We start from the raw sequence: 27,393 nt of genomic DNA on the forward strand, positions 1-27,393 counted from the left end.
CAAAACAAGGGGAGCCCAAATCCACTGGTTACAGGATCCTGGGAAAGACTAGACTCCCACCTCTGCCACCTGCTGTGTGGTCTCAAGAGAGTTACTCAACCTCTCTGAGCCTGTTGTCCTCCCTGAGCTTCCACTGGCTGCCTCAGGGCTGTCATAAGGATTAGCTGTACTAATCCAGTTCCAGGCACACCCGTAACTAATAAAATTAATCCAGCGACAACAACTCAGCATGCTATCTTCAAAAATAATTCCTTACCTACCACAGTCAACCAACACCACAGGCTCTGGAAAAGGGGGTGCCAGCTGGGAGATGAAGCAGCAGAAGGCAGGCAGCTGGGGCCACTTCTTCTTCCTGTGTCCCCTCAGATTCACCCTCCCCTCTCCTCTTCCCTGGAAGAATGCCCATGTGACCCCGATCAATATCTCCCTTGCTCCCGGTGGCTTCAGCCAAGGGGGCCTCAGCAGGATACAGGCGGGCAGGAGAGTGAGGTCAGGAAGTCATTTCCCTGGAGGGTCCCCACAGGCTGGCTGCAGCCTTCAAGTGAAGGTCACGGCTCCTTCCCCCACCCCTCCGTGTGCTGAGGATGACTCCCTCCCAACGCCCTCCCCTCCGGGGCTGGGAATGGCACCCACAGTGCCACTGCAGGATCTTTCACTCTTTCAGGAGGCTTTGCCCAGCCTTTGTAAATAGTCCCTTTATTCAACTCGCCCCATTACCCAATTAGAACGTCATCACTTTTTCACGGAGTCCCTGACTAGCTGGCAGGTGTCCTTTTCCCGGCCTCCCCGGGTCTCAATCAAACAAAACTGCTCTGCAGAGGGCACTGCTCCAGGGGCCCAACGCTGGCCACTGTCCCCCATTTCCCGCCACGTTTCTGTACTCCAACAGTCCTCTCCCAAATCTGCCAGATCCCAAACCTCGAGAAAGGATCCCTGATGAGAGGCAGGTGGCTGCTGGGATCTCATGAACAGTGGCCCCAACGGGAGGCATGCGGGGTCACATCTGGGCTCTGGATGTGTCTTGAGAAGCAAAGCACCAATTTCTGCACACCAGAAAAGGTACCTGAGAGCGTATATTTATAGAAAGATACATAGAAATGGACAGATGACATCTATCTACAGATACAGAAAGCTCTGTCAGAGAACCACATAGGTAGGTATATATTTGCCAATGGTAGGACACGAGGTTTCCACATTTTCTATCACAACCAACAACACACAATTGCCCGATCTTGGAAAACCACACTTGTTTATGCGGTTGGTTCCCTCTCCGGAGGTTTCCAAAACGAGAAGGCTGGTTTCAGGGGCAGTCTTTAAATACGTGTGTGTATCTTTCTAAAGAAGAGAGGAGGAGGAGAGAAAAAAGAGCAATGTATTTTCATGTTGCACATGGCAGAAATGATGGGGCTGGTTTGGGGCAGGGGCGTGATCCCACTGGAAAGGGCTGGAAGAGAACTCCAGAAAGGACAGCTAAGGTTTCTAGGTTGGGACGTAAAAACACAACAGCTGGGAAGGTCGCGCAGTCCGCTGAAATCCCTTGTAGCACATTACAATCAGTTAAGGGCAAAATAAAATCAGAATCATACTAAGAGGTAGCAGCTGTTTATCTTCTCAGAGATTTCGAGGATCTCTGGAAGCTGGGCCAGGTAAGGGTGTTCTCCTGGAAGAGACTGGGATGGGGCAGAGTTCTGGCCGAGGGCTCGCCCTGGGCTGGGAAGGGTGTAGGATGGCCTGCGTTGGCACCGCAGCTCCGGAGCCCCAGGGAGCCTCTGCCGCTACAGGCCACTTCCAAACCCAGAGTCGTTTCTTGGGTAAGTTACGCAGTCCCCACAACATATAAATAAAAGTTTAGTTCTGTGTTTCCATATATCTTCTACATGGAGGCTAGCTGAATATTAGTGGAGTAACAATAATTATTAATAAACAATAATCGTCATAATAACAATAATTAATAGAATAATAATGCCTTGGGGGCCGGGGGGAGGGGGGTCCTTCATATGGTGGGGGTGGGGCAGGCCGGGGCTCTATGTCTGGTAGAAGTGGTGGTAATGGTGGTGGTGCTCGTGGTGGTGGTGATGCTCGTGTCTCTGGACCGCCTGGCCGGCCTGGCTCTCGTACACCACCACGGCGGGCAGCTCCCTCACGTGGTCCCGCCCCACGACGGTGCCGCCCACGGCCAGCGGCGCCTGCAGGCCCCGGCACCCCTGCTGGCTCTCCTTGGCGCGGTGCTTGTGCTTCTTGTGCCCGAGGGGCGCCAGAGTGGGGAGGAGGGCCGGGCCGGCAGCCAGCTGGGCGGATGGGGACCCCGCAGGGACGGCGGGTCCCACGGGGGGGGGTTTGCTTCTTGCCCCTCTGGCCACGTGGCCCACACCCACGCTCTTGCCCTGGGCCCTGGGGGACCTCACAAAGTGCTTGCTCCCGTCCTGGGTGCCGCCCCGGAGCCGCTGCTGGACCTCCGAGACCTTGGCGAAAGGGGCGTCCAGAAAGTGGAAGGAGCCGGGGTCGGCGCCGGGGGGCCTTCGGTGTGGGACGTGGATGGCTTCTGGCTCGTGGGAGCGAGATCGAGTGGGGTTGGAGGCGCGGGGGGGCAGTTCTGACTTCTGGGCCACTGATGGGGAGCCTAGGAACCAATTCGACAGACGTTTGATGAGCACCTACTGTGTGCTGGTGTCGCAGGGTGCCCCAGGAACCACCCACGGCCCCGGTTCTCCCAGACTGATAGAGGCAGCTGTTCCTTATCAGAGCCGCCCCCTGCCCCACCCCCACCCTCCCCTTCCCTTCCTTGGAGGAAACTTTTTTGGAATGGAACTCTGCCATCTGCTAAGTGGGAAAAACTTTCTTTGTTAGGTCTTTAAAAATAATTAATTCTCCTTCTGAGAGCTTGGAAAGAGAGGAGACAGAGACACGGTTAACTGTCTAGGGTCACTGGAGCACGAAGGAAATCTACAAGCACGTTCTTTCACTTACAGAGGTGACCCAGAGAGGAATGAAACACAGGGGGAAGGGGAGAAGGGCGTTGAGGGGAGTGAAACTAAGTGGACTGTGTCTTCATCTATCTTAGCAAGCGCTAAGATATCAGGAGCTGAAAAAGACAGAGCAGTGTTTTGCTTAAAGAAGCCCAAGGTCCTCACTGGAAGAGAGGGGGTGGGTCGAGGGGCAGCACAGAACTGTTTTCATTGTATTATAAGCCCTCAGATAGCACTTGATCTTGTTCAACTTCGTGCATGTTTTACTTTAATAGTCTAAATGTTTTGAATGTCGTCTCCTCCAAGAAGACTCTGTAATCTGTCCGGTAAAAGCTATGCCTTCCCCCAGCCCAGGGGACCAGTGAACCCCCCGCCTAGCCCACTCGCCACCCAGCCACGCCCTCCCCTGGCCGCCCTGGCCGCCCTGGCCAGTAAAGGAGCTCCCTTACCAGGCCCAAACTGGGACGTGTAGTTTTCTATCCCGGCGAGATCTAAGTAGTGGTTTCTCCTCTCAATGTTCTCATCCACGCAATGGTGGTAGCAGCCGGACTGCTCCAGACGGCTGTCCCCCTGGAACCTGTCCGGGAAGGCAAGCGAGAGGGTGGGCCCTGGCCTCAAGGTGGGAGCGGTCCCGCGGGCTCCCAGGAAGCCACCAGGACAAGCCCTCCTGGACCCTCTGTTCATTTCCATCTGGGTTGGGAGCGGGGGGAGGGAGGGACCCCCTTGGCACTCTGTCCCTCCTTTTCCTCCCCTGCCGGGCCTCCCTGGGCCTGGATAGGGACTATACTTTGAACAGGCCCAAAGCAAAGGGGAGGGTAACTGGTCAAAACTTAAGGATGCTTCAGAGCCAGGCTTCGAACCACGTGTCCCCAGACGCCTGGCTCCCCAGGGGACAGGGAGACGAGACGCTGCCAAACCACCGGAGTCGAGGCCCGTAGACGCCATACCTGCCCAAAGCCCAGAATGGGCCTTCCCAGTGTGTGTGTAAGGCGAGGTACAGGGCGCAGGGGAGAGAGGTGACCTTTCTCCCACTGCAGGGTTCTGGGCTCCCCGCCCCTCCCCGTTAAGGGCCTCTGTGATCTGCCCACACTCCCGTGCCTCCTCCCTGCCCCCCCACATCTGTAGCCAGCCTGGGCGCCCCTGATTCCTAGCCCTCTCCCCACACCGTGCTGCTTGGACCACCTTTTCTCTTTCCCCTGTGCTAGTGCTTCTCAAATGGCAGTCACTTCCTCTCCATGTTCACAGTAGACACTGACACATCCTCACGCCTCCCACATTACTGTTACTTTATATTGCTGTTTACTCAGCACTTTTCTTTACCCAGTCTCTCTCTTTTCGTCCCTCCCTCTCTTCACGTCCCTCCCTCTCTTCACGTCCCTCCCTCTCTTCACGTCCTTCCTTGCAGTTACAGAAAAACAACAGGTGAAAGATAATTGCAGCCTTACAACTCCATATCCACAATTCTGAAATCCACAACGCCTGAAAACAAAGATTTTCCGTAACCCATTTGGCAGCCAAGCTTGCTCTAAACAGATGTGAAGGTAGCCGTACTCTTGATCTCACTTCACATGAATATTTATACGTGTCCCTGCAGAACTATCTAGGTACTAAGTCCTGGGGTGCCACTCAGATCCCAAATAGGACTACACTGGGAGCACCTTTCTAAAGTTCAACAAATGGCAAATTCCAAAACAAATCTGGCCCAGTGCATTTTGGATGAAGCAGTGTGGACCTACATTTAGCTATTTTGGAAAACTGAGTTTGATTTGTGAACCAGTCCTCTGAAATCACTGCCTCCCCAACCCCCCCAGGGAAGAATGTAGCCTGCAGCCTCCTGCTTGTAATCCCTTAGAGGCAGGTACACAGCTGGTGCTCACAAGCACTGGGCCGGCTCGACCCGTGTTCGCAGTACCTGAGGAGGGCCCGCTGCTTCTTCTCCCAGCTTCGCAGCTCCTCGGCGGGCTTGGTCTCCGTTCTGGGCCTGGCGCTCTGCAGATCTGAGTCCCGCCAGAAAAACATTTCAGTGAGCAACTTGTCCCTGTGCCCACCAGCTTCCCAGCCCTGCCCAGGCTGCTGGCACACAGCCCTTGAAAACTGGCCTGTGGCATCTTCGCGATGACTCTGTGGGATGGTTCTCCAAGCCAGCGCTAAATAGAGGGGTCTCACAGCTACCTGCCCCACCTAACTCCTCCCCCAGACTCACCTCCTTCCCAGACTCACCTCCTCCCCAGACTCCTTAGCTGCCTTCGAGGCCCCACCCATCCACACTCCCCACCACACACGCCTTCACCGCAGCTGCTTGCCACGCCCAGGCCCACCTCCAGCGCTTTGCTAAGGCAGGGCCTTCCACCTGGAATTCCTTCCCTATCCAAACCCTGCTTCTTCAAGGACCCGCTCAGATCCCACCTGTCCACAGAGCAGCTCGCAGGAAAGGCCCCAGGACTCCCTCCCACTCCTCCCAGGTGGGGCTCTGATCCTCCCTGAGAGCTGGGAGTCCACCGACCCCCCTGGCCGGCATGGCCCTCCAGCCCTCACCAGGGTGGTTGAGAAGGATGCCCTTCTTGCCCTGGCTCCCATCGGGGGCCACAGTGAGCTTCACCCGCAGTGTCTTGCTTGACGTCGGGGAGTGGTTGACAGAGGAATCGACCACCTCGTAGATAGTGTGCAGCAGACTGGTGATGTCCTGGACGGGGAGGGAAGCAGAGACCCACGTGCATTTAAGATACAGGAATCAGAGGGATGCTGAAATCCCTTCTCGGGAATCTGAAAGGCCAATACCTCCCTGGTTCCCCCAAAGCCCAGCCTTGAGGCAGAGGTTCACCTGGACGGAAAGCAAGAGTGAAGGAGAGAGAGGGTGAGTGACCTGAATGTGCAGGAAGGGCCATGGGCAGCAGGGCTCAGGGGCACCAGGGCCCTCAGAGGGACTGTGTGGAAGCCGCTTCAGAAAACTCCATCCCTCACGGGTGGAGAGTTGCCCTGGGAATGCTACGTCCCCCAGACTTCCAGGCTGTCCTGCAATCTTCAGCCATCTCCTAGGCACCAGAGAAAGCTCTTATGCTGGGCTCTGTCTAACAGGTAAACTTAGGCAGAGGTGACACCAAGCACTGCCATGGCCATGCAGGTAGGGGGATGGATGACCAGGATTGCTGGGGCCAACTGGGGTGCTGTCCCCACCCACAGGAGGTGGCAGCAACCCAGCTCAGCTGACTTGTCATGTGGCAATGCAGGCTGAGGGTCATCCCAGAGAAGGCAGAAATCCAAAATCTCTTGTTAAATCTTCAGCATCTTTCATAGTGATGATCAAAGGCAACTCATTTAATTTTTTTCAACTTATTCCCCAATGCCCCCAGCAACCCCCAGTTTATTGCTGTCTCTATGAATCTGACTACCTCTAGGTACCTCCTAGATAACCTCTAGAAATCATACAGTATCTGTCTTTTGTGACTGGCTTCTTTCACTTAGTGTAATGCCCTCAAGTTTCATCCCTGTTGTAGCATGCGTCAGAACTTCCTTCCTTTTTAAGGCTGAGTAATATTCCATTGTGTGGATATGCCACATTTTGCCTATCCATTCACCTATCAATGGACACTTGGGTTGCTTCCACCTCTTGGCTATTGTGAATGATGCTGCTGTGAACATCTAAGTATCTCTTAGAGAATCTGCTTTCACTTCCTTGGGGTATATACCCAGAAATGGAATTTCTGGGTCACATGGTAATTCTATATTCAATTTTTTGAGGAACCTCCATACTACTTTCTATAGTGGTTGAACCAATTTACAATCCCTTCAACAGTGCATAAGGGTTCCCTTTTCTCCACATCCTCACCAACACTTGTTTTTTTTGCCCTTTTGATAACAGCCATTCTGATAGGGTGAGGTACTATCTCATTGTGGTTTTGATCTGCATTTCCCTGATGATGAGTGACATTGAACATCTTTTCATGTGCTTACTGGCTATCTGTAGATCTTCTTTGAAGAAACGTCTAGTTAGTCTTTGCCCATTTTTTAATCGAGTTGTTTGTTCTGTTGTTGAGTTGTAGGAGCTCTTTATATATTCTGGATATTAATCCCTTCTCAGCCACTTGACTTGCAGATATTTTCTCCTATTCTGTAGGTTGCCTTTCACACTGCTGATTGTGTCCTTTGATGCACAGAAGTTTTTAATTTCAATGTAGTCCAATTCATCTATTTTTGCTTTTGCTGCCTGTGCTGGGCCAGAACATCTGGGGGCTAGACTGGGATGGTGGGGGCTGCCAGTGTGAAAGTTGGGCTCTGGCCACTCACTTGCTGGCTCGCTGGGGATCCCAGCTCTTTTGGCAAGGCCCACGGAGGGCGCCTCTTCCCCCTTCTCTTTCCCTTGAGCTGCTCTGAGCCACTGTGACTGCCCAGTCTCTCTCACCATCTTAGGTCCACCAACATCATCAACTAAGCATCACATAGCAGGCCTGGAGCCCTGGTGTGTGATCCCCAAGGGTCCTAGCTGATTCAGGGTCAAGGAACAAGTGTGCTTTGTCAATCCCAGCTGGAAAACCCCGTTGACTGCACAGGGTCCAGCACAGAGAGGAATAGGTGCCTGTAAATGTTGTACAAGTGAACACCTGAAGGATGAACAGGATCTTTCTTCTGAGTTGGGAAGCTGTAGGCTGTGGTTGCAGTGAAGTGGGAGCCCGTCTGCCCCAGCACACAGGCACATACGTGCTGACAGCCAGAGAGTGTGGAGGGGAACAGTATTTATAGCCAGATTTGAGGAGTGGCTTTGGGGCTAAAAATAGACCAGGGGAAACACCAGGCTGGGTCTTCCCTGGACTGGAAGTCAACCTCCTTGCTGCTTGGAGGGAGGAAGACATCAGGGAAGGCTCTCCCCGGGGCCGGGCTGGGGAACCCTCCTTGGAAATCCTCACTTCCTTAGGATTCCTCTTGTTAGCAAGAACGAAGAGTCAGAAAGCAGTGTCTGCCTGCGTGGTTTCTGTAAGGCCTCCGTGGTGGGGGGGCAAACCCTTTTACAGTCAGCTCCTGAGGCTCCCTTGGCCTCTTCTGAACTAGAAAGGAAGAGGACGACTACCAGGGGCTGAGTCTTCTTGGCCATGCATGTGTCAGAAGAGCGAAGAGGCCACCACACCCCTGAGGAGCCCAGCCTGGCAGCCCCCCTGAATTGCCACCCCAATTCAGTTCCCTTACCCAGGCCTCAAGCCTGCAATGTGCTCCCCTGTGAAGATGATGACTCCGTTCCCACACAGGCTGGGGAAGGGGTCGGGGTGCCAGGGGTGGGGGGTAACAGGGGCTCCTCACTCTGGAAAAACGATAGAGCCCCACATAAAACATCACAGCTGGAGGGCACTTAGGGGGTCTCACCTAAACCATCCCCCATCTCCCTGGGGACCCAAACCAGGAAGGGTCTCTGCTGCTTCCCAAACACCCAGGCCCCTCTGGGGACTTTGCCTCCCTAGAATCCATCCCCCCTTCCCCTGATAACAGCACTTTGATTTTATTTTGTAAGCCAAATCCACCTCCCCTTCCATTTTCCCCTCCCATGAGTTATGTGACTCGTGTCAAATAACTTTCCCCTGACTCCAGAATGAGCACATGGACCCAGAGTCGGCCATTAAAAAGCATCACAAACTTATGGCAAAAATGACTGGTTCAGGACCAGACATGTGACTCAATCAATGCCAGTGAGATTCAGTTCTGGAACTCCACTTGACATTCTGAATGTGGGGAGGGGGTGGGTTGCAGACAGCATAGGACATAGATTGAAACTATCAGTCATTATCTTGCTACTGCCAAGGGGAGAGCCTGCCTGATAATAAAGGAACACAGAGGAAAGAGAACCGTGAAGAACAGCTAGTCCTGAAGACACTGAGCTTCTGGATCCAGCCATGCCTGAAGTCAGTGCCCATGGACTGACATTTCAGTTACATGAGCCAGTATAGTCCTTTTTCTTTTCTTTCTTTTTTTTTCCTTCTTATGGTAGTTTGTGCTGGGATTCTGTCACTGATGCCCCCAAAGAGTCCTGAATGATTAAAATTCATTCACTCACAATTTCTTCCTCCAACCTGTTCTAACATCTCCTAAACTGCAGACTGAGGAAGAGGCCTTTTTTCACCCAGGTCTCCCCTCTGGCAGCTTTTCCTGCACTATCTACAGAGAAGAAAATACTGAGCCCTGAACCCAGACAGGCAGATAAGATAGCAAAGCTTCAATTCTCCCTGGGAACACCCTGAGGCCCTCACTTGCTGGGCGGGCAAGAGGTGGGCGTGGAGCCAGCCATGCTCATCTCAGACCTCTATGCAGATCTGTTACAGGTCGCACACCTGAACACCAGGGCCTCCTGGGGAGGGAGAAAGATGTCAGAGAGAAACAGGACAGAAAAGGCAGTAAGGGGGCAGGGGGATGATACCAAGGCCCAGGCAAAAGAGAAGCAGCAACAGTCAGCAATAATTCAGATCACATCACTCGCCAGCTGAAACCAGCCCTCCCCTGGCTTCCCATAACACCTGGAATGAAAGGCAGGTTGCTGGCTGGGGCCTCTGAAGCCCTGCATGGCCCGTCCTGCTGGCTCCTGGCTGCAGCCCTGTCTCTCCAGATAAGCAGCCACCATACCAGTCTCCTCTGGTCCCTTAAATACCCTGAGCGCTCTCACTCTCCCCAGCCCAGGGCCCTGCAACGGCTCTGCGCCCATGTCACCTCCTCCAGGAGGTTTCCCTGAACACTCCTGACCATCTCGGTCACACCACGCTGTTGATTTCCGTCACTGAACACGTCACAGCTTACAATGATCTCATGACTGTCTGGGCTCTGCCTCCCTCAGCAGACTGTCAGTGCTGCACGGCTGGAAACTGCGTCTGCGCTGTTCCCTACTGTGCAGCCAGCGCATAGGAGACGCACACAGTAGGGGCTCCATGTGCAGACCCAGGCATGGAGCAAGGCACGAGGAACCCAGGGAGGAAAGAGCTGTGGGGGAGGTTTGAGGGGAGAGAGACACAGGCTCGTGGGGGCAGGGTGAGGAGGAACAGGCTTGAAACAGAGCCGCCGGCGGGACCCTGCATGGGTGGAGGGAGGCACTGCCCGGCCTTGGTGTGCCCAGCCCACCCCAGCTCCTGGGCAGACTGGCCGAGGTGAGGAGTGGCCTGGGGTGATCTCAGAGCTCCGGGGCCAGAGAGAGAAGGAGGCAGGACAGGACCCAGCTGGGGCCCCGGTCCTCCTCTAGAGAGGCCTGGGCTCTGCGCCTGCCTCTTGTCGTTTCCCCAGGAGGAATGGTGCCTTGGCTGAGAGCAGCCTGGCGGCCCTTCCTCTCTGTCACCTCTCCCCACGCTAGGTCTCGGTAAGCTCCCAGCAGCCTCACTCCTGCCCTCCCCCCCTGCTCTTGGGAGAAGGAGATGGGGCGGCAGTGGCGGGCTCACGATGACCAGTCCTCTGCCCGAGGGCGCGGCCCGGCGGGAGGCCAGGCAGGTGCACTCACCTCGCGGGTGACCTTGCCGTTGTTGTCAAAGTCGTACAGGGTGAAGGTCCACTCCTGCCGGCTGTCCTCCTCCACAGACACGTCACACTGCAGCTCCTGGACGCAAACAGACAACACACAAATACGGCTGGTCACCCGGCGGCCGAACACCCAGAGGCCACGTCGTGGGGCTGCCACCTCCACACGGCCTCCCCAGACCCTGCGTGAAGAAAAGCGTGATGCCCAAGATGTGACGGCCCCAGGAGACAGACCAAGCCGGGCAGGGGAGCTCCAGCCTGGGGAGAGGTGCCTGAGAGTCTCTGGGTCTTCAAAGGCCAAGGAAACACGGGCGGGGGAGGGGGGGCGCTCTGGGGGGAGGCTTTGTGGCCTCAGGAAGAATGAGCTTGGACCCAGGGGTAGAAGCTGCTGGAAGACACGGGGGTAACTCAGGGATCTGTGATAAGACTCCCAGGGTGGCCACCTGACCTGGACGGCAGGACAGAAGGAGCATTAAGAGCTGGAGAGTCAGCCCAGGTGCCAGCCCGGGCTTGGCTCTCCATCGCTGCGTGAACTTGGGCATGGCCCTGCTCATCTCTGTGCCTCCGTTTCCCCTCATATGAATTATAGGAAACGACGGTATTGACCTCATAAGATTGTTGGGAATACTAACTGGCCTGTCCCACGTCCCCTCGCCTCCACCCCCACATCCCCCTGTGGCTGCGGTGGGCAGCTCCTGACCTCCCACCTCGAGCACCCGCTTCCCCGTCTGAGAGCAGCCTCAAGGAGTCAGGGATTGAATGTCCAGGGGCAATCTGAATAGGGAGGGGCCAAGTCGGGGGACACATCTGAGCACATTCGGAGTGGCTCTCCAAGGGGCCCCAGCGGACAGGCTGCCTGTGACCTGCTCATCGGCGCCCCTCCTTTCCCAGTCCCTGGGATCACCTCCCAAGTCCTGTCGCACGGTCTGCTTTGAGGGAACTGGAAACAAATGCATGAGCCACTTGGCACGGAGAAAACCCCAATTAATGGTGGTAGCTGCTATTGTCTTTGTTGGAATGATTAACATAGCGATGACGTCGTCATCATCGCTCCCACAACCCAAGGTGTCCAACCACAGGGAGTCGGAGCTGGCAAGCGGGGAGCTCCGTCACTGGCGGCCCATATGCAGGGGCTGGCAGGACACCAGACAGAGAGATCCAGAAAGGATGGCCGTTTGGGGAAAGAGAATCCACAAATGACCTTTAAGATCCGCAAGTTCTATGAAAACAAGCAAAGACACCCCCAGACCATCCTGTTCCACGCCTTGCCTCGGCCCACCTGTCCTTCTGCGTGAGGACAGGCTCAGCCCCACAGAGAGCCGGGAGTGAGCCCCAGCACGGCGCCCCTGCCCCTGGCTTCCGCAGCTCAGAGCCGGCTCCCTCCAGCAGTTCTCAGCAGCCCACGCTGAGTTCAAAGTCGGCCTTCCCTCTGTTGTGACATGCCCGTCTGATACCTGCCAAGTGCCCGCTCCGCTCTCCGAGGCACCGCGTCGTGCAGCACAGCACTCGCCCTGCACACACACCTGTACATGGGTGCACACTTGCGGGCACGCACACACACAGCATATACACACGCGCGCACACAACACGCACACACACCCCCACACGCACACCCACACCCGGACCCTCACATGTGCACACACACACACGCACGCACGTGAACACACACCCCCCACATGCACACGCATGCGCACACACATGCACACGCACACCCCCACACACATGCACACACACGCACGCGCACACATGTGCATACACGCACACACACGCGCACGGGCATACACACGCGCGCACACACACACACACACATACACACAGTGTTTACCTGACTCCCTCTCCCAGCCCCTCTGCTTGGCTTCAAAGACAGCTCAGGTTAGACGTTCAGAAGCACGGGCTAAGTAACTACCCCCACTTCCCGTGAGCCCTGTCACATGCGTCTTCTTGTCCCCCCACCCCCAGACCTCTCAAGTGAGCCCTCCTCGGGGACCACGGATGAGTCACAGGCATCAGCCAGCCCCACTCCGGAAGCCGACCCACTTGGACTTCCTGGGAAGAGGACCGGGTCTGGGCCTTCCCTCTGCCGCTGGGCTTGGTGCTGGCTTTGCCAAGCACCTGCAGAAGACACGCAGGGACCCGGGGTGGGGGCCCGGGGAAGAAGCTAGCAACCCCAGCTCCTCAACTAGACGCTGCCTGCCCCCCTCAGCTCCTGCATTCAGGGCCCTCAGCGACCTGCCTTCCCCTCTTTCCTGCCCCACCTCCCCCGCTCCCCGCACACCGCTGCCTGCCATTCCCACACAGCCCGCTGGCGCTGGCGAGCCTCCAGGCCTGTGCTCCTGCCCTTCCCTCCGCCCCCGAAGTGTCCTCCTGATCCCAAAGCCTACCCCGGGCATCACCTCTCCCTACTCCTGCTCCTGTGCCCAGAGGCTCAATGTAGACACTTGCATCCCCCAATCTCCGCCTGCAGACACTCCTCCTCCTCCGGGCACCACACAGAGTCTGGAACTGCCAAAAAAAACATGCCCATCGCTCTGCACCCCTCCGGCCTGACTTGGGTGACCTCCCTGACCCCCTCCACGCTCCCGGATCCCCATCAGATCACCGACGGTGCAGTTACTGGGCCTGGGTCACTCATCTGTCCCCCTCACCACACTGTGCTCTGTGAGGGCAGGAACCATGCCCGGTCCACTGCGGGGTTCCCTGGTACCAGCAGGTGTCAATCAACATTGGTTGGAAGGAAGAAGCAAAGTACTTATTCTGTATTGGACTCCCTTTTGAGCACATGGGATGCCTTAACTCATCATGCTTCCAGCATCCCAATAAGATAGATATCGTGACTGTTGCCATTTCACAGGGGAGGCGAGTGAGGCAACGGCAGAGCTGGAAACTGAACCCCCGTGTGCAGGCTCCAGAGCTGTGCCCTAGTGCTCTCATGCAGGAAACAGAAGAGGAGGGAGGGAGGGCAAAAGGAGGGCGGAGAGAAGCTGGTCAGCTCCCCGCAGGCAGGCCTGGGTCTCGCTCTCAGCACCTGGCCCTGTGCTTGGTACACGGAAGCTTAATATACGGTTTGGGGAGGCAGGACAAACTGTGCACTCTGGGAGGGCATGTCCCTTTCGGTGTTGACCACCTGAGTCCCAGACAGAGTCAGGGACATGCCCAAGGTCTCCTGGTCATCCACCCCACGTAAGAGCCCCCACGTGTTCCCCAGGACAGCTTCGGGAGCTGGAAGCAAAGATTTCTTTCACCAACGAGGAAACCGAGGCCCAGAAAGGAGGGAGGTCACCCAAGCAGTAACAGCATCACCAGGGCCAGGGTGCCATCTCCTCCTGTCCACTCTTCTGTCCTTACCCCAGGCCACCAGGCCACAGCCCGGGGCAACCTCTGGCTCCCGCTCCATGTTGGAGGCTAGGGGCCCGAGCTGAGAGGGGAGGGCAGCGGTGAGTCCCCATGGCCTCGGCATTGAACTGGGGCAGCCCCAGATGCGGCAGGAGGAACCCCTCCCAGAGGTTGGCTGTTCATGCACTAGGGGAGGTGCCATCACATCCGGACCGGCCTCAGCTTTCCCCTTCGAAAAGCAGCACTGAGAAGAGAAAACCCTTCTACCCAGGTCCAGCGCCAGGAAAGGAAACTTACTTCGAATTTCAGCTGCTTCTTGGAGCCCGGGCAGGATTCGCCTGTCTTCTCCATTCTCTTCTCATCTCCGCTGGCCAGCCCGTCCGTCTTCTCGGGAGGCAGGGCCACTGGGGGGAGGCAAGGGAGAAAGCGTGAGGAGGAGGGTCCCGAGCCTAGGCTGCGGGGCCACCACGCGCACGGTGGCTTTGTCCCGAGGATGTCCTCACCACGGCGCGGGGGCCCATCCTGCCCGGCCGGTTTGCTGCAGGCAAATCGCTCTGTCCTCTGTCCTCGTTAACGCCCACGGCTGTCCCGGGGGGACCCCCTCCCCAGGGTGCCTCCTCGCCGGCCGCTCAGGTCACCCCAGTGGGCCTCTCAGGCCTCTGTTCTCTGCAGCCCCGACAGGCAGCCTGAGGCCACCCAGGGCGATGTCGGGCAGGTGCGTGAGGGTAGAGAGGTGCTTTAGGAGCCCCCAGAGGGAGCCCTGGACCACGGCCACGCTCTGCAGTGTCTGCCTTCCATGAGGACACTGTGATGTTCTCAAAGATGCCACCTGCCTGGGCCCAGCACGTGGCACACCGGTGGGTGGTCAGGAACGGGGAGTTCACTGGGCAGGGGAAGGGCACGTGCGCGAGCACACAGACACACGCAGGCACGCGCACCACGGTGTCTGCAGGCGCCAGCTCACCCTGGGCCTCTCATTCGGCTTCTGCTCACCTGCAGGGTCCTCCCTCTGCCAAAGGTGCTGAGCAGAGGGTTCTACGGCCCTTGTGTGTCCTCCCAGGAGCAGTGGGAAGGTGGGCGTGAAAGCCTGAGGCTCGTGCACATCGTTTTCCCATGATCCCCCCCCAAGAGGAACCAGGAGGGCGGCACGGGGGAGCAGCCATCACCCCTGAGTGAGGACCCCGCCCACGAGGCCCCATCACATCTCAAACGTCCCACGAGACCCCTTCAGCCCCTTCTGTCTCTGTCTGATATAGGGGACTTGGGTTTGCTCAAGAATGTGCTTTCCAGAAGAGCCTCACGGCTCCTCTCTTTAGATTCCCTCCGCTGCCCTGGGGCAGTGATTCTGTCATCCTGTTTTATAGGGGAGCAAACGGAGCCTGGCTCCCACTCGAGGGACTGTCTGTCCCCTTATGCTTGAATGGGGGTGGCCCAGGAGGGCCATGGGAGCAGCTGACATGCCCGTGCAGTGGTCCCAACCATGGGTAGACTTTCTTGGGAAGTCAGGAGCCTGGAGAAAGGCGGCCACTGGGCCAGGAAACTAGGTGGGGGGCTTTGCCTCTCCCCCACCTTTGTCCCCCCACCACACTCACACACCCTCGCAGACCAGGACCCGGAGTGACTGCTGGGGAAGTGCCCCAGCTCTCCCGCTTCGCTCCGGCCCCGTGGGCCCAGCAGTTATCCAAAGCACTTCCCGTGGGGCCCTCACAGCTTGGTGGCCTCTGTGCGTGAAGATGAGGCAGTGACCTCACACAGCGCTGACTACACCGTTCATCAACTCACTCGGTCCTCACGGCAACCCTGTGAGGCAGTCACTCTTATCGGCTCCGCTTTCCAGATGGGAAAACTGAGGCACAGAGAGGCTAAGTGCTTTCCTAGTGAATGGCAGGGCCGGGGTTTGAACCCAAGCGGCCTGGCTCGTGCTCTCAACCACCCCGTGCCGTTCCTGGCTTGGATCAGGAGGTGTGGTGCCAGCACAGGGAGAGGTGAGTCTCTGCTTGGGTCCCGGTCCTCCCGACACTGTGTGTGGCCCTGGGCAGGTCACGTGACGTCTCTAGATGTCTCCGTTTCCCCAACTGTAAAATGGGGATGATCAGAGAATGCCTGTGGGGATTCGAGGAGCTATGACTGAAAGGGCTAAGAGCCCAGGGCTAGCACACAGGGTCCAGCCATTAGCACTAACAGCCTGGGGAAGGACGTCCCCGCACATTTAATCTTTTAGGGATCAGGAAGTGGGTACCTGAGGCTTTTGGATACAAACAGACACACAACAAAAGCATCCTATCAGCCCGGGTGGGGAGCAGGACAGGGAGGGGGGAGAAAAAGATACGGGTGCTCCAGTCACAGCCCAGACAGGCGGGGACAGGAAGGCCACGGCGGCCAATGACGGACCCGGCTGCCTCACCGCTCCCCTCTTGTCCGGGTCTGGGAGTCGCGGCAGCCATGCCCGGGTGTCCCCTTCCTTCTCTTCACACCCTGCGGGATGCAGGGATCCCCCAGCTCTCCATGCCCCCGCAGCAAAGCAGCAACTCCCTAGAGCTACTAGGGGCTCCGGCTAGAGACCCCGTCTCAGTCACGGACCCCAGCTCCTCCCTGGTGGTTTCACAGAATGAGGTCAGTGAGAATACACCGAAAAGATCTGGCTCCTCGGAGACCTCCAGGGTGGGGGCACTTGGCAACCTCCTCACTGGAGTGGTTGTCAGGGGAAGGTCACTGATGCTGGCCACTCCTGGGGTTGTAGATGAAACCAAGTCCAGCCCTCCCTGCTCCTCCAAAGCAAGCACCTCCAGGGCCAGGAGGCGTTCTGCTCTGGTGTGATGCCAAGCCCCAGGGAAGTCAGGTGGGAGATTGGCCAGTGACCCAAGGACAGCCAAGCATACAGCCTGAGCCACCGGACCCTTCCATCTCAAATCTATCGGTGCGCCGCTGGGCGAGAGCTGCCGCCATCTTGGGAAGAAGATAAAGAAAAAGAAGAACGAAAAACAAAGGCCAGCCCCATCTTCAAAGCTGCTGCCTCCCTCTGCAGAGGTCCTGGCTGGAGATGCAAGCCGGCCGGGCTTATCGAAACCAAACTTCAAGTTCAAAGGGAAGTTATCAGAAAACCACCTTCAGGTTCAATGTTGCCTTTCAAGTTCCACTTGATAAAAGCCAAAGAAAAGAAACCTCTGTCCCTGCTCTCTCCTTCTCCGGAGCACCCCTCCCCCTGACACCCAGACAGCCCGTCCTCCCTCAGGTCCTCCCCTCCTGCCTACCTTTCTCCTCTCCCCGGGGAGGAGGGGAACACCCCTCTCGATCCCTCATCCCCATCGTACGTCGACTCCAGAGACCAGGGCTTTGTCCTTTCTTCACCAGCGGGTCCCATCCTTCAGCGCACCCCAGCTCAGAAAACCACCTGGACACCCCCCGGGGCCCCTTCCCAGCATGGGGACAGACACAGGTGGGTAGCAGGACTGGGAGCCATCTGCCCTGGGGCCTGGGGGCCAGGGACAAGGACAGTCAGTGCCCCTTTGCCCCCAGCAAAGAAAGCCTTTGTCCCTTTCACTGTCCCCTGCCCAGTGGCCAGAAGAGGTGGCAGAAAATCAATCAGAAAGCCATGCAGACCCCAACGCCAGAGGCCCAGGCTGGGACTTGGGGGCCCTGCTTCTACCTCCACATACGAACCCTTTGAAACCACACGACATCAAACCGCCAGCCGCCCCAGCCACCCCTGTGCAGAACAAATTACCCTCCCCCACGCATCCATCCTCAGGCCCGTGGGCAGGTGGGAGAAGGGTGAATGGGGCACGCAGCAGGCTGCCCGGGTCCAATCGACTGAAGAAGAGAAGAACGGTACTTTTGTCAGGATGGGTTTTAGCACCAGAGCCTGAGCCCATTCCCTGTCTCCTACTCCTGTTCGGCCCAGCAGTCTTTTTCTTCCCAGAGGTGATCTTTCGTGGGGCATAGTTTCAGGGGGACTCTGATCACTCTTCAGTTGCAGCAGTAACAACACTGCTAATTTGAAAGCAGAAAAGAAAGCAGAGGAAGGGGCAGGAGAAAAAGGAAAGGAAGGGACAGAGTGAGGAGGAAGCAAAGCCTTTCACTTGCCTATGAAGTACCCTTGATGACCTACAGCAGGGGTTGGCAAACTGCAGCCTGTGAGCCAAAGCCAGCCCACTGCCTGTGTTTGTAAATAAAGTTTTACGGGGACACAGAGACGCTCACATCCATTGTCTGTGGCGAAGCAGAGTTGAGTAGCTGCAACAGACTCTAATGCCCACAAAGCCTAAAACATGTACTTCCCCGGCCCTTTACAGTAAAGCGTGTGGACTGCGCCTTAGGTAAGTGCAGCTCTGCACACCCATGAGGATACATCCTTGACAAGGCAGGGTGCAGGTTTTACCTGCTGCTCACCAGCTTGACTGGAAATCCTTGTGCAGTCCACAACCTGCCTAACCGTACACAGTAGCCATGGAAGAAAGAGAATGTCAACTCTGCTGTCTTAAAATCAAGTCTCAGCTCAAACAAGTCTGGGGCAGCATGTGGAGCTCCTTCTCTTTGGAAGCTGTTCCCTGTCCCTCCTCTCACCACGGCCACGGCCACGAGGAGCCAGCCGGCTGGCTGTGTTTACCAGATGATGTCTCTGTCCCACATTAGCTCCCAACCTGGCATCTCTCCACCCCCAGCAACTGCCAGATTAAATGCATTACTTGACCATCTTCACCCGGCTCCCTTTGATGTTCCCTTCTCAAGCTTCAAAATACCTTTTGGAGGGAGATCAGACAGCATTAAACAGAATTACTAATTAATTAAGCAAAGTTAAATTTTAAACACTGTTTGTTGTGTTAGCCAAAAGCCTGAACAGAACAGACTTTTTTCCTCCACTGAGATCAAAGACAGTCTCTTCCCTCTCCCCTCCCACAGTTTAAAACAAGGGGGGGAGGACGAGAGAGAGAAAGAAGAGAGTGCTTGAGTACCGGGAAGAGTAGGAAATACCTGAATGGGGGCAACCCTGATCATGGGTCCCCCACACCCACCCGTGGGCCCAGCGGGAGGCATCCGAGGCTTATTTGGGGCCTCACGCTGGGAGAGCCATGGTCACGTTCTCAGGACTGTTTAGCAGTGACCCAGGGAGCAGGATGGCATAGCCCACCCAGACTGCGCTGTTGACAGCTGGCGCCACCCAACCGTGAGAAGAAGAAGGGCTGTGACATGAAACAGACCCACCCTCCCGAGGCCCCACCCTCCTGAGCGGGATGAGCGCTCCAGGGCTCCTCCCCCAGGGCTTGGGGTCAGGGCCCTTTGGGGTCATTGGGAGACTGGGTCTGAGAAGCTGCCCGTGCACAGTACAACTCTAGGGGCTGCCATTCACATGCTGGACATCCTAGATTTGTGTATTGCTTATGACAGCTTTTGGACAGATGGCAGAAAGGTGTCTCGAGGAGGGGACCCTTTTTCCAATTTGCACAAATGCATTGGTTGCTAGCAGAAGGCTGTCTAAACCCATTCAGCCTGCAGTCCTATCTGGGATCTTCTGAAGGCTTCACGGGAGCCTGCCACCTCCACGCAGCCAGAATGCAAGTTTCGGAGAGACCTGGCCCGGCTGGCTACTGCCTCTGGGCTGCCCACAGTGCAGAGCACGTACCAGACACGCACAGAGCAGATATTCCGTCCCAGCGTGGTCCACTGCACCAAACCCCACAGGTGGGCGCAAGGCAACCTACATAACAAACAGCATGAATTCTGGCGTGATTGAGATTGGGAACTGGCATGGGAAAGGGAGTGGCTTAAAAGGGGTAGGTCTATTCCTGAATCCCAGATGTCGGCTAAAATTCAAGCCCTGGATGATATCAGCAAATGCCAGCTTATTTTAACACAATCCAGAAAGGCCTGGTTGATATTATACTTCGGAAGAAGAGTCAGATTTGAAATATGGCATGATTAAATCAGCCCCACCAAAGACTAGAAATTACTACAGCTGAAATGTGTGGCGAACACCTCTCTTAGCCTGGTTACCTGGCAAGTTCTTCTCAGCTGATACAGCGTAAGATTTAACACAAGCCAGAGCTTCCTGGCTGGAGTTCGGACACTGGCCTTAATGTATCCGCAGGTCTTTCTCAATGGTCCACATCCAGATGATCTGCCACAAATATTTTAGGCTCAGCGTGGCTTGCCAGGATGTTTCTGACTCCCCAACCCTCCAACAGCAGCTGTTAGAAGGAATGCAGATGAATTTTAATATTAGCCTATGCCAAATATAATTAGGAGGGTAAATCTGCTGCCAGTAAGAAGAGAAGATATCACATGTGCATTCCCGGCCAAATGGTTTCTTGTGTTATCTGCACGAGGCTCTCCTCGGGCTCCAGGGATGCACATGGCCGCGGGCTGTACGGGAATGCTGGGAAAGTTAGTGGGTACGCACGTTCCATTCAGTCCTCTTAATAACACCATGCAGGCTGTGTGACCCTTTGCATTTTACAAGAGGAAACGAAGCATACAAAGCAAACTTGATGGAGCCATTTCCCTGCTGCCGTCTCTCAGCCCCGCTGCTTTTCTCTGCCAAGAACACTCTTTCTGTCTCTGCAACTCCTGCTCACCGTTTGGGTCTTCACTCTGGACGTCCCCACCTCTGAGAAGCGCGCCTTCATGCCTCACACCTTCCGGGGCTAGGCTAGGTTTCCCTGCTCAGTGACCCCTGGTTACACAATTGCTCATTTAACTGAATCCTCCTCCTGCAGCTCCAATATACAGCACAGTGCCTGCCGCACTGTATAGAAGGGTATCATCACCAACAACAAAGTAAAGCAACAGTGAGTAGTAGCACAATCAGGATTTGGACGCAGAAGGTGTAGAAACAGAAGTAAACGCCCAGTTTCCTGCCTCCCCAGCCACGGGCCTCTCCACTCTGTGACACGACAATAGTCAACACCTGTTCCTGCCTGTCCCACAACCATTCTCCTCCTTCCGATAATAGCATCTGGGTTTTCTCTAGTGGGCCGCCCTCCCGCAGCTCCATCCACATGGTTTATTGGGGGCTGATGCCACTCCAAGCTTCCAGGAGGCAGCCAGCACCCAGACCTGACCAGCTTATTTCATCCAGATAGCCCTGTGTCCTAGCTCAGTGGCAAAAGACAGTTCAGGGAAGCTAACGAAGTCTAAGCTTCCTGGCCTCTCGCTTGCACAGGCCTCTTCCAAGCTGGCATGTGTTGACACAGTCGGTTGTTTTGTGACACTTTCAAAATTAGGCATTTTATCCTCCATTGGTTAAGAATGCTGTCTTCCCATTCTCACTTCCTGCACGTCCCCTTGTGTGACATGGTATTGGAGTGAACACAAGCATTTCTGGAATGGAGCTAAGGGGAGGGTGAGTTGGGGATACATTTATTTAGGTTTTGTGGGAAACATATTGTAAACAGAAATATATAAATACATGTATTTGTATATTACTGGTCCATAGTTATGAAAGAGAATCATGTATTCTTTTTCTTAAAGAAGACCCCCCCAAATTGGATAACCTTGGGTCCCACAAAATCTAGACCTACCTTGGCCAGTAAAGTAAGAATCAAACTTTTGCAAGAAATAATGGACTTGGGAGCTCTCTTTCATCTGCGATGGCTCAGCTCGTAGGATGTGAGCACCCAGAGCGGGGTAGGCATCTCGGCCACCTTAGTGGCAGACTAGCAGAGGGCAGAGGGAGACATGATGCAGGGAGAGAGGCAGGGTGAACGCACGTGTGTGTATATGTGTGTGTTCTGATGACATGGTTTGAGCTCCTGGATCCAACCAGCCCTTCTTAGGCAAGATCCACTCCAGGGTTTTTCAATTTCATGGGCTGGATCTTAAGCGAGTTTGGGCTGAGTATCCAAAAGAACCCAAAGAATCGTGACTTAACTATCCATCCCTTGGAGCCCTTGCTTTTCAGGAAAAACAAAACCACCACCAACATATAATTGACCCATTGCAGTACTCTCGAAGCTGGTTTCCGGCAGTTTCCACCAGCGGGTGTCTACCCCTTCCTGGGTCTTTTTCTCCTCACTCCTGCTTCCCCAGGTTACATTTTTCTGTAAGTAGATTTTATTTAAGGGCCAGTTGTGACTGAGGGGAAAGAAGAAAGGGAAAAAAAAAAAATCTTCCCAACAAATAGCATTCTGGCCTTTTTTTCTCATCAGAGCATAAGGTTGATGGCCACTCTGCTTTGAGGTTTGAATAGGATTGAGACGAAACATCTGTTGGGAAGGGAGGGGGAAACGCCGGGACAGGGAGAGGGAAAGGGAAAAAAGGCTTCTTTGGGCTAAAAATATCATGTCCCTTCCACTCTCCCCCCATCCCCGCCCAAGTTAAAACATGTGATGAAATTCAACTTTTAAAACCTAACCCCGAGCTACTTGAAACTATGAAAGCCTCCTCGGTATCTGACACAAGTCAGAATTTCCACTGTTCAAGCTGAGCTTTTATGAAGAACAGACTTGAGAGAAACTGCTGTCACGGCTGAAGCCCGGGCTTCTGGGGGGACTGCAGTAGAGCAGAGTCGGGGCGACTGACACTCGCCGGCAGGACAGGCTCTGAACTGAGGGAGAGCAGCCAGCGGGGTGTGGCCCGCCTGCCCCCTCCGTCTGGGGGTCCCCGCTGCTCCGCAGTGAACTCCCCTTCCTCCCAGACTTACAGGAACCACCGGCCAGCCCCGAAGATTGACGCGCCGCGCCCGGGGCTCCCGTGGAGCTGTCTGTGGCCACTTCCTGAGAAGTCCTCCCTCTTTCTGTCTTTCTGTCTCTCTCTCTCTGTCTCTGTCTCTCTCTCTCCCCCCCAACGGCTCCCTGAACTCTAGACTCGGTGTCTAACTATCTACTCAGCATCCCTACCTGCATGTCAAACAAGCATCTTGAAACCGACATATCCAAAAACAAAAGCCTTGACTGTCACCTGCCAAAACCTCCACCCCATAAGTGACACCACCATTTCCTTAGTTCCTGAAGCCCAAACTCTAAGGTGTACCCGGGATCCCTTTCCTTCCCTCACCCGCCTCCTCCCCCACCTCCCGTCTCCCAGCCCTCTCCCCTCCCCACCCCCCCCCAGACCCATCGGCTTCTCTCCAGCCCCTCAGCCCCAGGCTAGACCAAGGCCATCACCTCTCCCCTGCACTACTACAATCACCTCCTGTTTTCATTGCTTCCTTCCTTCCTTGGAGTGACCCATCCATCCCAGAAGCCACAATTATCTGGTAAAAATGGAAGTCAGAATCTGGCACTCTCCTCCCTCAAACTTCCCAGTTTCTCTTCAAAAGCAGTGTGAAACCCAAGCCTGTGGCTCCACCCTGGCCGACTGCCTCACCCTCATCCCTCAGGTCTCCTGCTGCCACATGGGCCTGCCTTCTGTGCTCCCCGAAACCCCACGGTCCCCCCGCCCCGGGGTTCCACTCGCTCCTCCCAGCCCCTCGCCCTTCATGTCTTTCCAGGGTGGCTCCGTCCTGGCACCTGCATCTCCGCTGAAAGGTCTCCTCCTCCGGGAGGCCTCTCACACACCACCCTCCCCTGGGTTTTACCTCTTCGCAGAGCACCACTCCCTGAATGTTGCGTGCTCACTCCCCGGATTATTTATCCACTACCTGCCTCCTTTTTTGCCAACAGCCCGACCTTGTCCGTGGCTGGAACCCAGGGCCCACCAGGGCCCCACACCTGCAGCAGGTACTCAGTAAATACTCGTTGAGGGACGAAGAGACGGCTCTCCGTCTGCTGTGTGACCTCAGACAGGCCATGTCCCCTCTCTGGGCCTCAGATCTCTTACTACAAATGAAGAGGACAGAAGGCCTCTCAAAGGCTTCTGCACCCTGTGAATGGTTGACCTCTTACACCTGGAGCCTGGGTGGGCTGGAGTGGCGCACCTGGGACCTGCCTGGGGGCCTGACTCCAATCACTTCGTGGTGTTGGCTTCATTCTTCTTGCGAGCACAGTTGGTCCCCGACTGACAATTTTTCAGCTTTACCGTGGTGCAAAAGTGATACACAGTCAGTAGAAACTGTACTTCGAACTTCAAATCCGGATCTTTTCCCGGGCTGGCGGTATGCTGCGGGACCCCTCTTGTGACGCTGGGCAGTAGCGGCGGGTCCCGGCTCCCAGCCAGCTGCACGATCGCGAAGGTAAACAACCGACACACCTGCAGCCAGCCCGTACCCAGACAGCCCTTCTGGCTCTCACTCCCAGTACAGTGTTCAGTAAATGACATGAGCTATTCAACACCATTATAAACAGGCTGTGTGTCAGATGATTTTGCCCAGGTGTAGGCTCACGTAAGGTGGGCGAAGCTAAGCTACGATGCTCGACGTTCGTAGGTTCGATGTGTGAGATGTATCTTCGACTAACGATATTTTCAACTTGCGATGGGTTTACTGGGGTGTAACCCTATCATAAGCCAAGGAAGATCTGTATTTATTGAGCACTTATGGCATGCCAGACTATGTCACGCACTGGGAGTGGAAGGAGACATTCAGAGATCCTAATAGGATTAAAGAAGCTTTGAAAATAGGCCTTTGATCTGGACGAGTAAATAATTACAAACACCAGTTGGCTCCTCTTCAGGAAAGAGGAACCCACAAAATGAGAGTCGGGACAGCTCACAGACGTTGGCATACTCTGAACCAGGGCTGTTCTCTGGGCTTATGGAAATAACGTCGCTGTCTTCACAGGAACTCGGAGGAGGAAAAACGACGACTGCACCCAACAAGAAAACGAAGCGCAGGGAAGTTAAGTGGCTCTCCCAAGGTCACATGATGAGCCGCGGTAAAGCCAGGCTGGATCTGAGGTCTGACTTCAGAATAAAGAGTAAAAGGTGCCCCTCAGGCACTCCGATGGGCTTGCAGGAAGGCCAAGTTCCGGCCGTGAAGACTGGGACAGGCCCTGAGCTCACAGGGGCTGCTCGGCCGGCCGGGTCTCAAGTCCTGACTCCACGCCCCTGCTCGTCAAGGCCAGCTCCTCCAGGCACCTCCACCCTTGGGCCAGGGAAGCAGAGACCCACGGACTCTGCCAGGCGAAACCCGGGCTGGGCCAGATGGAGGCCTGCCTGGCAGCAGCCCTGGGAGCCTGCAGGGAGGGCCTGGCCCCAGTGGGAGGGGCCGCCTGACTCAGGGGCATTTGGTCCTTAATGAAGGCAGGACCAGCGGGCTGGACTGGGTTCTACGGAGTCAGCTTGGAAGAGGCCAAGCTGACTGCACTCTGCCCGCTGTCACCTCCAAGCAAAGAGGTCGAAAGACAAGAAACAGCCACGATGCTGAGGGTCAGTGGTCAGAGGCCAAGGGTCAGAGATGGGAGTGAGGCACGGCGCTGGGCAGGGGTGAAGACAGCACTAGGTCGGCAAGAGAGGGGACCCAGAGAGAAGGGGCCTGTGACCATTCACAGGTCTTTTTCTCCTGACAGTCACAGAGCAGCAGCTCAGTCTGTGCTGGGCTGGGGCGACACCCCCAGACACAGCGCTTCCTGGAGGCCTCTCAGGGTGACACGTGTCTGCCAAAAGGGCCTGACACCGACGTCCACCTCGGGCCACCAGCCACAGGCTGCCACCGCCTGTCGTCCTGCCCAACTGGGGAGGTGAGGACATCAGGTGGGCACTGGAGTGAAGTGTGGGGTGACCCTCCCTGGTCCTCAGCGCCCTGATGGGTGAGCAGAAGAGGGTCCCTCTCCCCTCCCCCACCCCAGGCCGCAGGTCCCGCTTGCCACGCCCAGCCAGCTCTGGAGCGCAGGACTTTCCATGCTTACTTTGTTCTCTGCACAGTTCAAAAAGAGCTCCCAGCCCCAGCCCTCGCTCCAAGCCCAGCCTTAATCTCCCATCCCTCGAGCTCCCAGCTGGCCAGTTAAGGCAGTTAAGACGCTGGATTAGGGCCGGCTTTACATAACAACGCAGGAGCTAAAGCCATCCTCTCCTGGGATGGCTAAAAGACTTCTTTTTATCTTCACGCCTCAGATGGCCTTTTTTCTCCCTTAACAGCCCTCCAGCCGACCAAGAGGCAATGAACTTGGCCAACAGGAAGACAAAGAAGAGATTCAGGACTGAGCTTGCTCTCTCTTGGCCTGAGGCACAGAGGGATGCCCGCAGCCCCAGCTCCAGGCCAGGTGCACACTTCTCCATGGCCAGGACTTGGCAGCACCTACTCTCACCAGGCCTAGCCTCGGGGTGGCCTGCCATCCACAGCCATGTCCTCCTTCCTGTGTGTGTGCTGGGGGGCGGGGGGAGCACCTCGGACCTGGCAGCAAAGGTGGCCAGAGAACCACAGACAGTGACTGGGGCCAGCATCCCCTCCAAGGAGTCTCAGGGGCCACACAGGCAGGCCCGGAGCAGCCCTACCCTGCTGCTTTATTTACTTATTATTTTCACTTTTTAATTCTGCTATTAGTCTTTCATTTCAAAGGAATATATGATTACATTCTTCTTGTAAAACTTAAAACATTAATTACAGTTAATAATACTACAACCCTCTGACCATGCTTTCCAACTTTAGTCTCTTCCTCTCCTGTCCAGAAGGAACTACTGTTTCTGTCTGTCTAGGCCTCTAACTACACAATAATATATATACATACGTGGTATATATGTTTATATATACAAGGAAATACAGAGTATTGTCTGGTACCTTTTTTTTTACATAAAAGATAACATACTGTCTATAACATACTGCATCTTTCTGCAGCCTGGTCTGTCTTACATTTTGTGCTTCTCTGAAAACTTCTGGTTGAAGAAAGGGGCTGGAAACTTGACCACCAACAACACGGTCTAACCCTAGTTGGGAAACTGAGTCAGGGCAGTGGTGGCACTGATGTGCCTGGACACCATCCATGACTGGCAAGGCGCCCAGGCTGCCCTCAAAGCTCGACCTGCAGCTGGTGGGCTGCAGGGACAGACCAAGTGCCACCAGCCTCCATACCTTTCCCCGACAGGAGCTGGGACCCTCAGGCATCTCCAATGTCTCCCCCATCCATCAACCAATGTTTGTAAATGCCACCCCCATAGCAGTTCATCCTCCCTACAAGGTGCCCACATCCTCTGAGCGTCCACAGAGTCCACGTCCCCATGCATCATGTTACAGAAGGCGAGGGGGCCCTGAGAGGGAGAGGCCTAGCCAAGAGTCCCAGCAAGTACTGCGGGAGCTGGGAGGGGAGCCAGGTCTACGGGCTCCTTGGCCAAGTGCTCTTTTTACTTCATCACAACAGCGCTCATGCTCTGAGCACAGAGATCGAAAAAAAGCACAGAGAGGTGGATTCTGTGGGAAGGCCATTTCAATGTCTGCAGAGAAAGAGGCCTCAAGTGAAATCAACTACATGATTTCAGACTGAGCCTCAATGGCCAGAGAAGTACCTCATTTGGGGTAGTAACCAGGGACCCCATAAATGATGGTTAGACAGATGGTGAGATAGATGGATGATAACTGGAGGATGGTTAAATGGGTTAAGGAATGAGTGATGGATGATGAAGAGATGGGCAGAGGATGGATTATGGGTGGCTGGGTGATAGACAACGGCTGCTTGGCTGATGGATGGGTGACAACAGAGTGTGCAGATGAATGAATAGGCAGTGATGGGTGGGTGATGGGTGGAGCAACAGGTGGATGGAAGAGTGTTGGATGTGTGGGTCATGGATTATTGGGTAGGTGATGAGTGGGTGA

General features: G+C 55.5%; 1 protein-coding gene across 1 annotated transcript in view; it reads right to left on the minus strand.

The window, feature by feature from the left end:
- Positions 1-1,354: 1,354 nt before the first annotated feature.
- NKD1 (NKD inhibitor of WNT signaling pathway 1) overlaps positions 1,355-27,393 on the minus strand; it is an 83,922-nt gene continuing 57,883 nt past the window's right edge. The window contains exons 5-10 of the mRNA XM_057713573.1: positions 14,073-14,179; positions 10,426-10,521; positions 5,502-5,649; positions 4,879-4,963; positions 3,416-3,543; positions 1,355-2,620 (exon numbers count right to left, since the gene is read on the minus strand). Of these exons, the coding sequence (XP_057569556.1) occupies positions 2,025-2,620; positions 3,416-3,543; positions 4,879-4,963; positions 5,502-5,649; positions 10,426-10,521; positions 14,073-14,179 (1,160 nt within the window). The 3' untranslated portion in view covers positions 1,355-2,024. The remainder of the gene's footprint in view (positions 2,621-3,415; positions 3,544-4,878; positions 4,964-5,501; positions 5,650-10,425; positions 10,522-14,072; positions 14,180-27,393) is intronic.

Source organism: Hippopotamus amphibius, chromosome 16 (assembly GCF_030028045.1).
Source record: "Hippopotamus amphibius kiboko isolate mHipAmp2 chromosome 16, mHipAmp2.hap2, whole genome shotgun sequence".
Lineage (NCBI taxonomy): Eukaryota > Metazoa > Chordata > Mammalia > Artiodactyla > Hippopotamidae > Hippopotamus > Hippopotamus amphibius.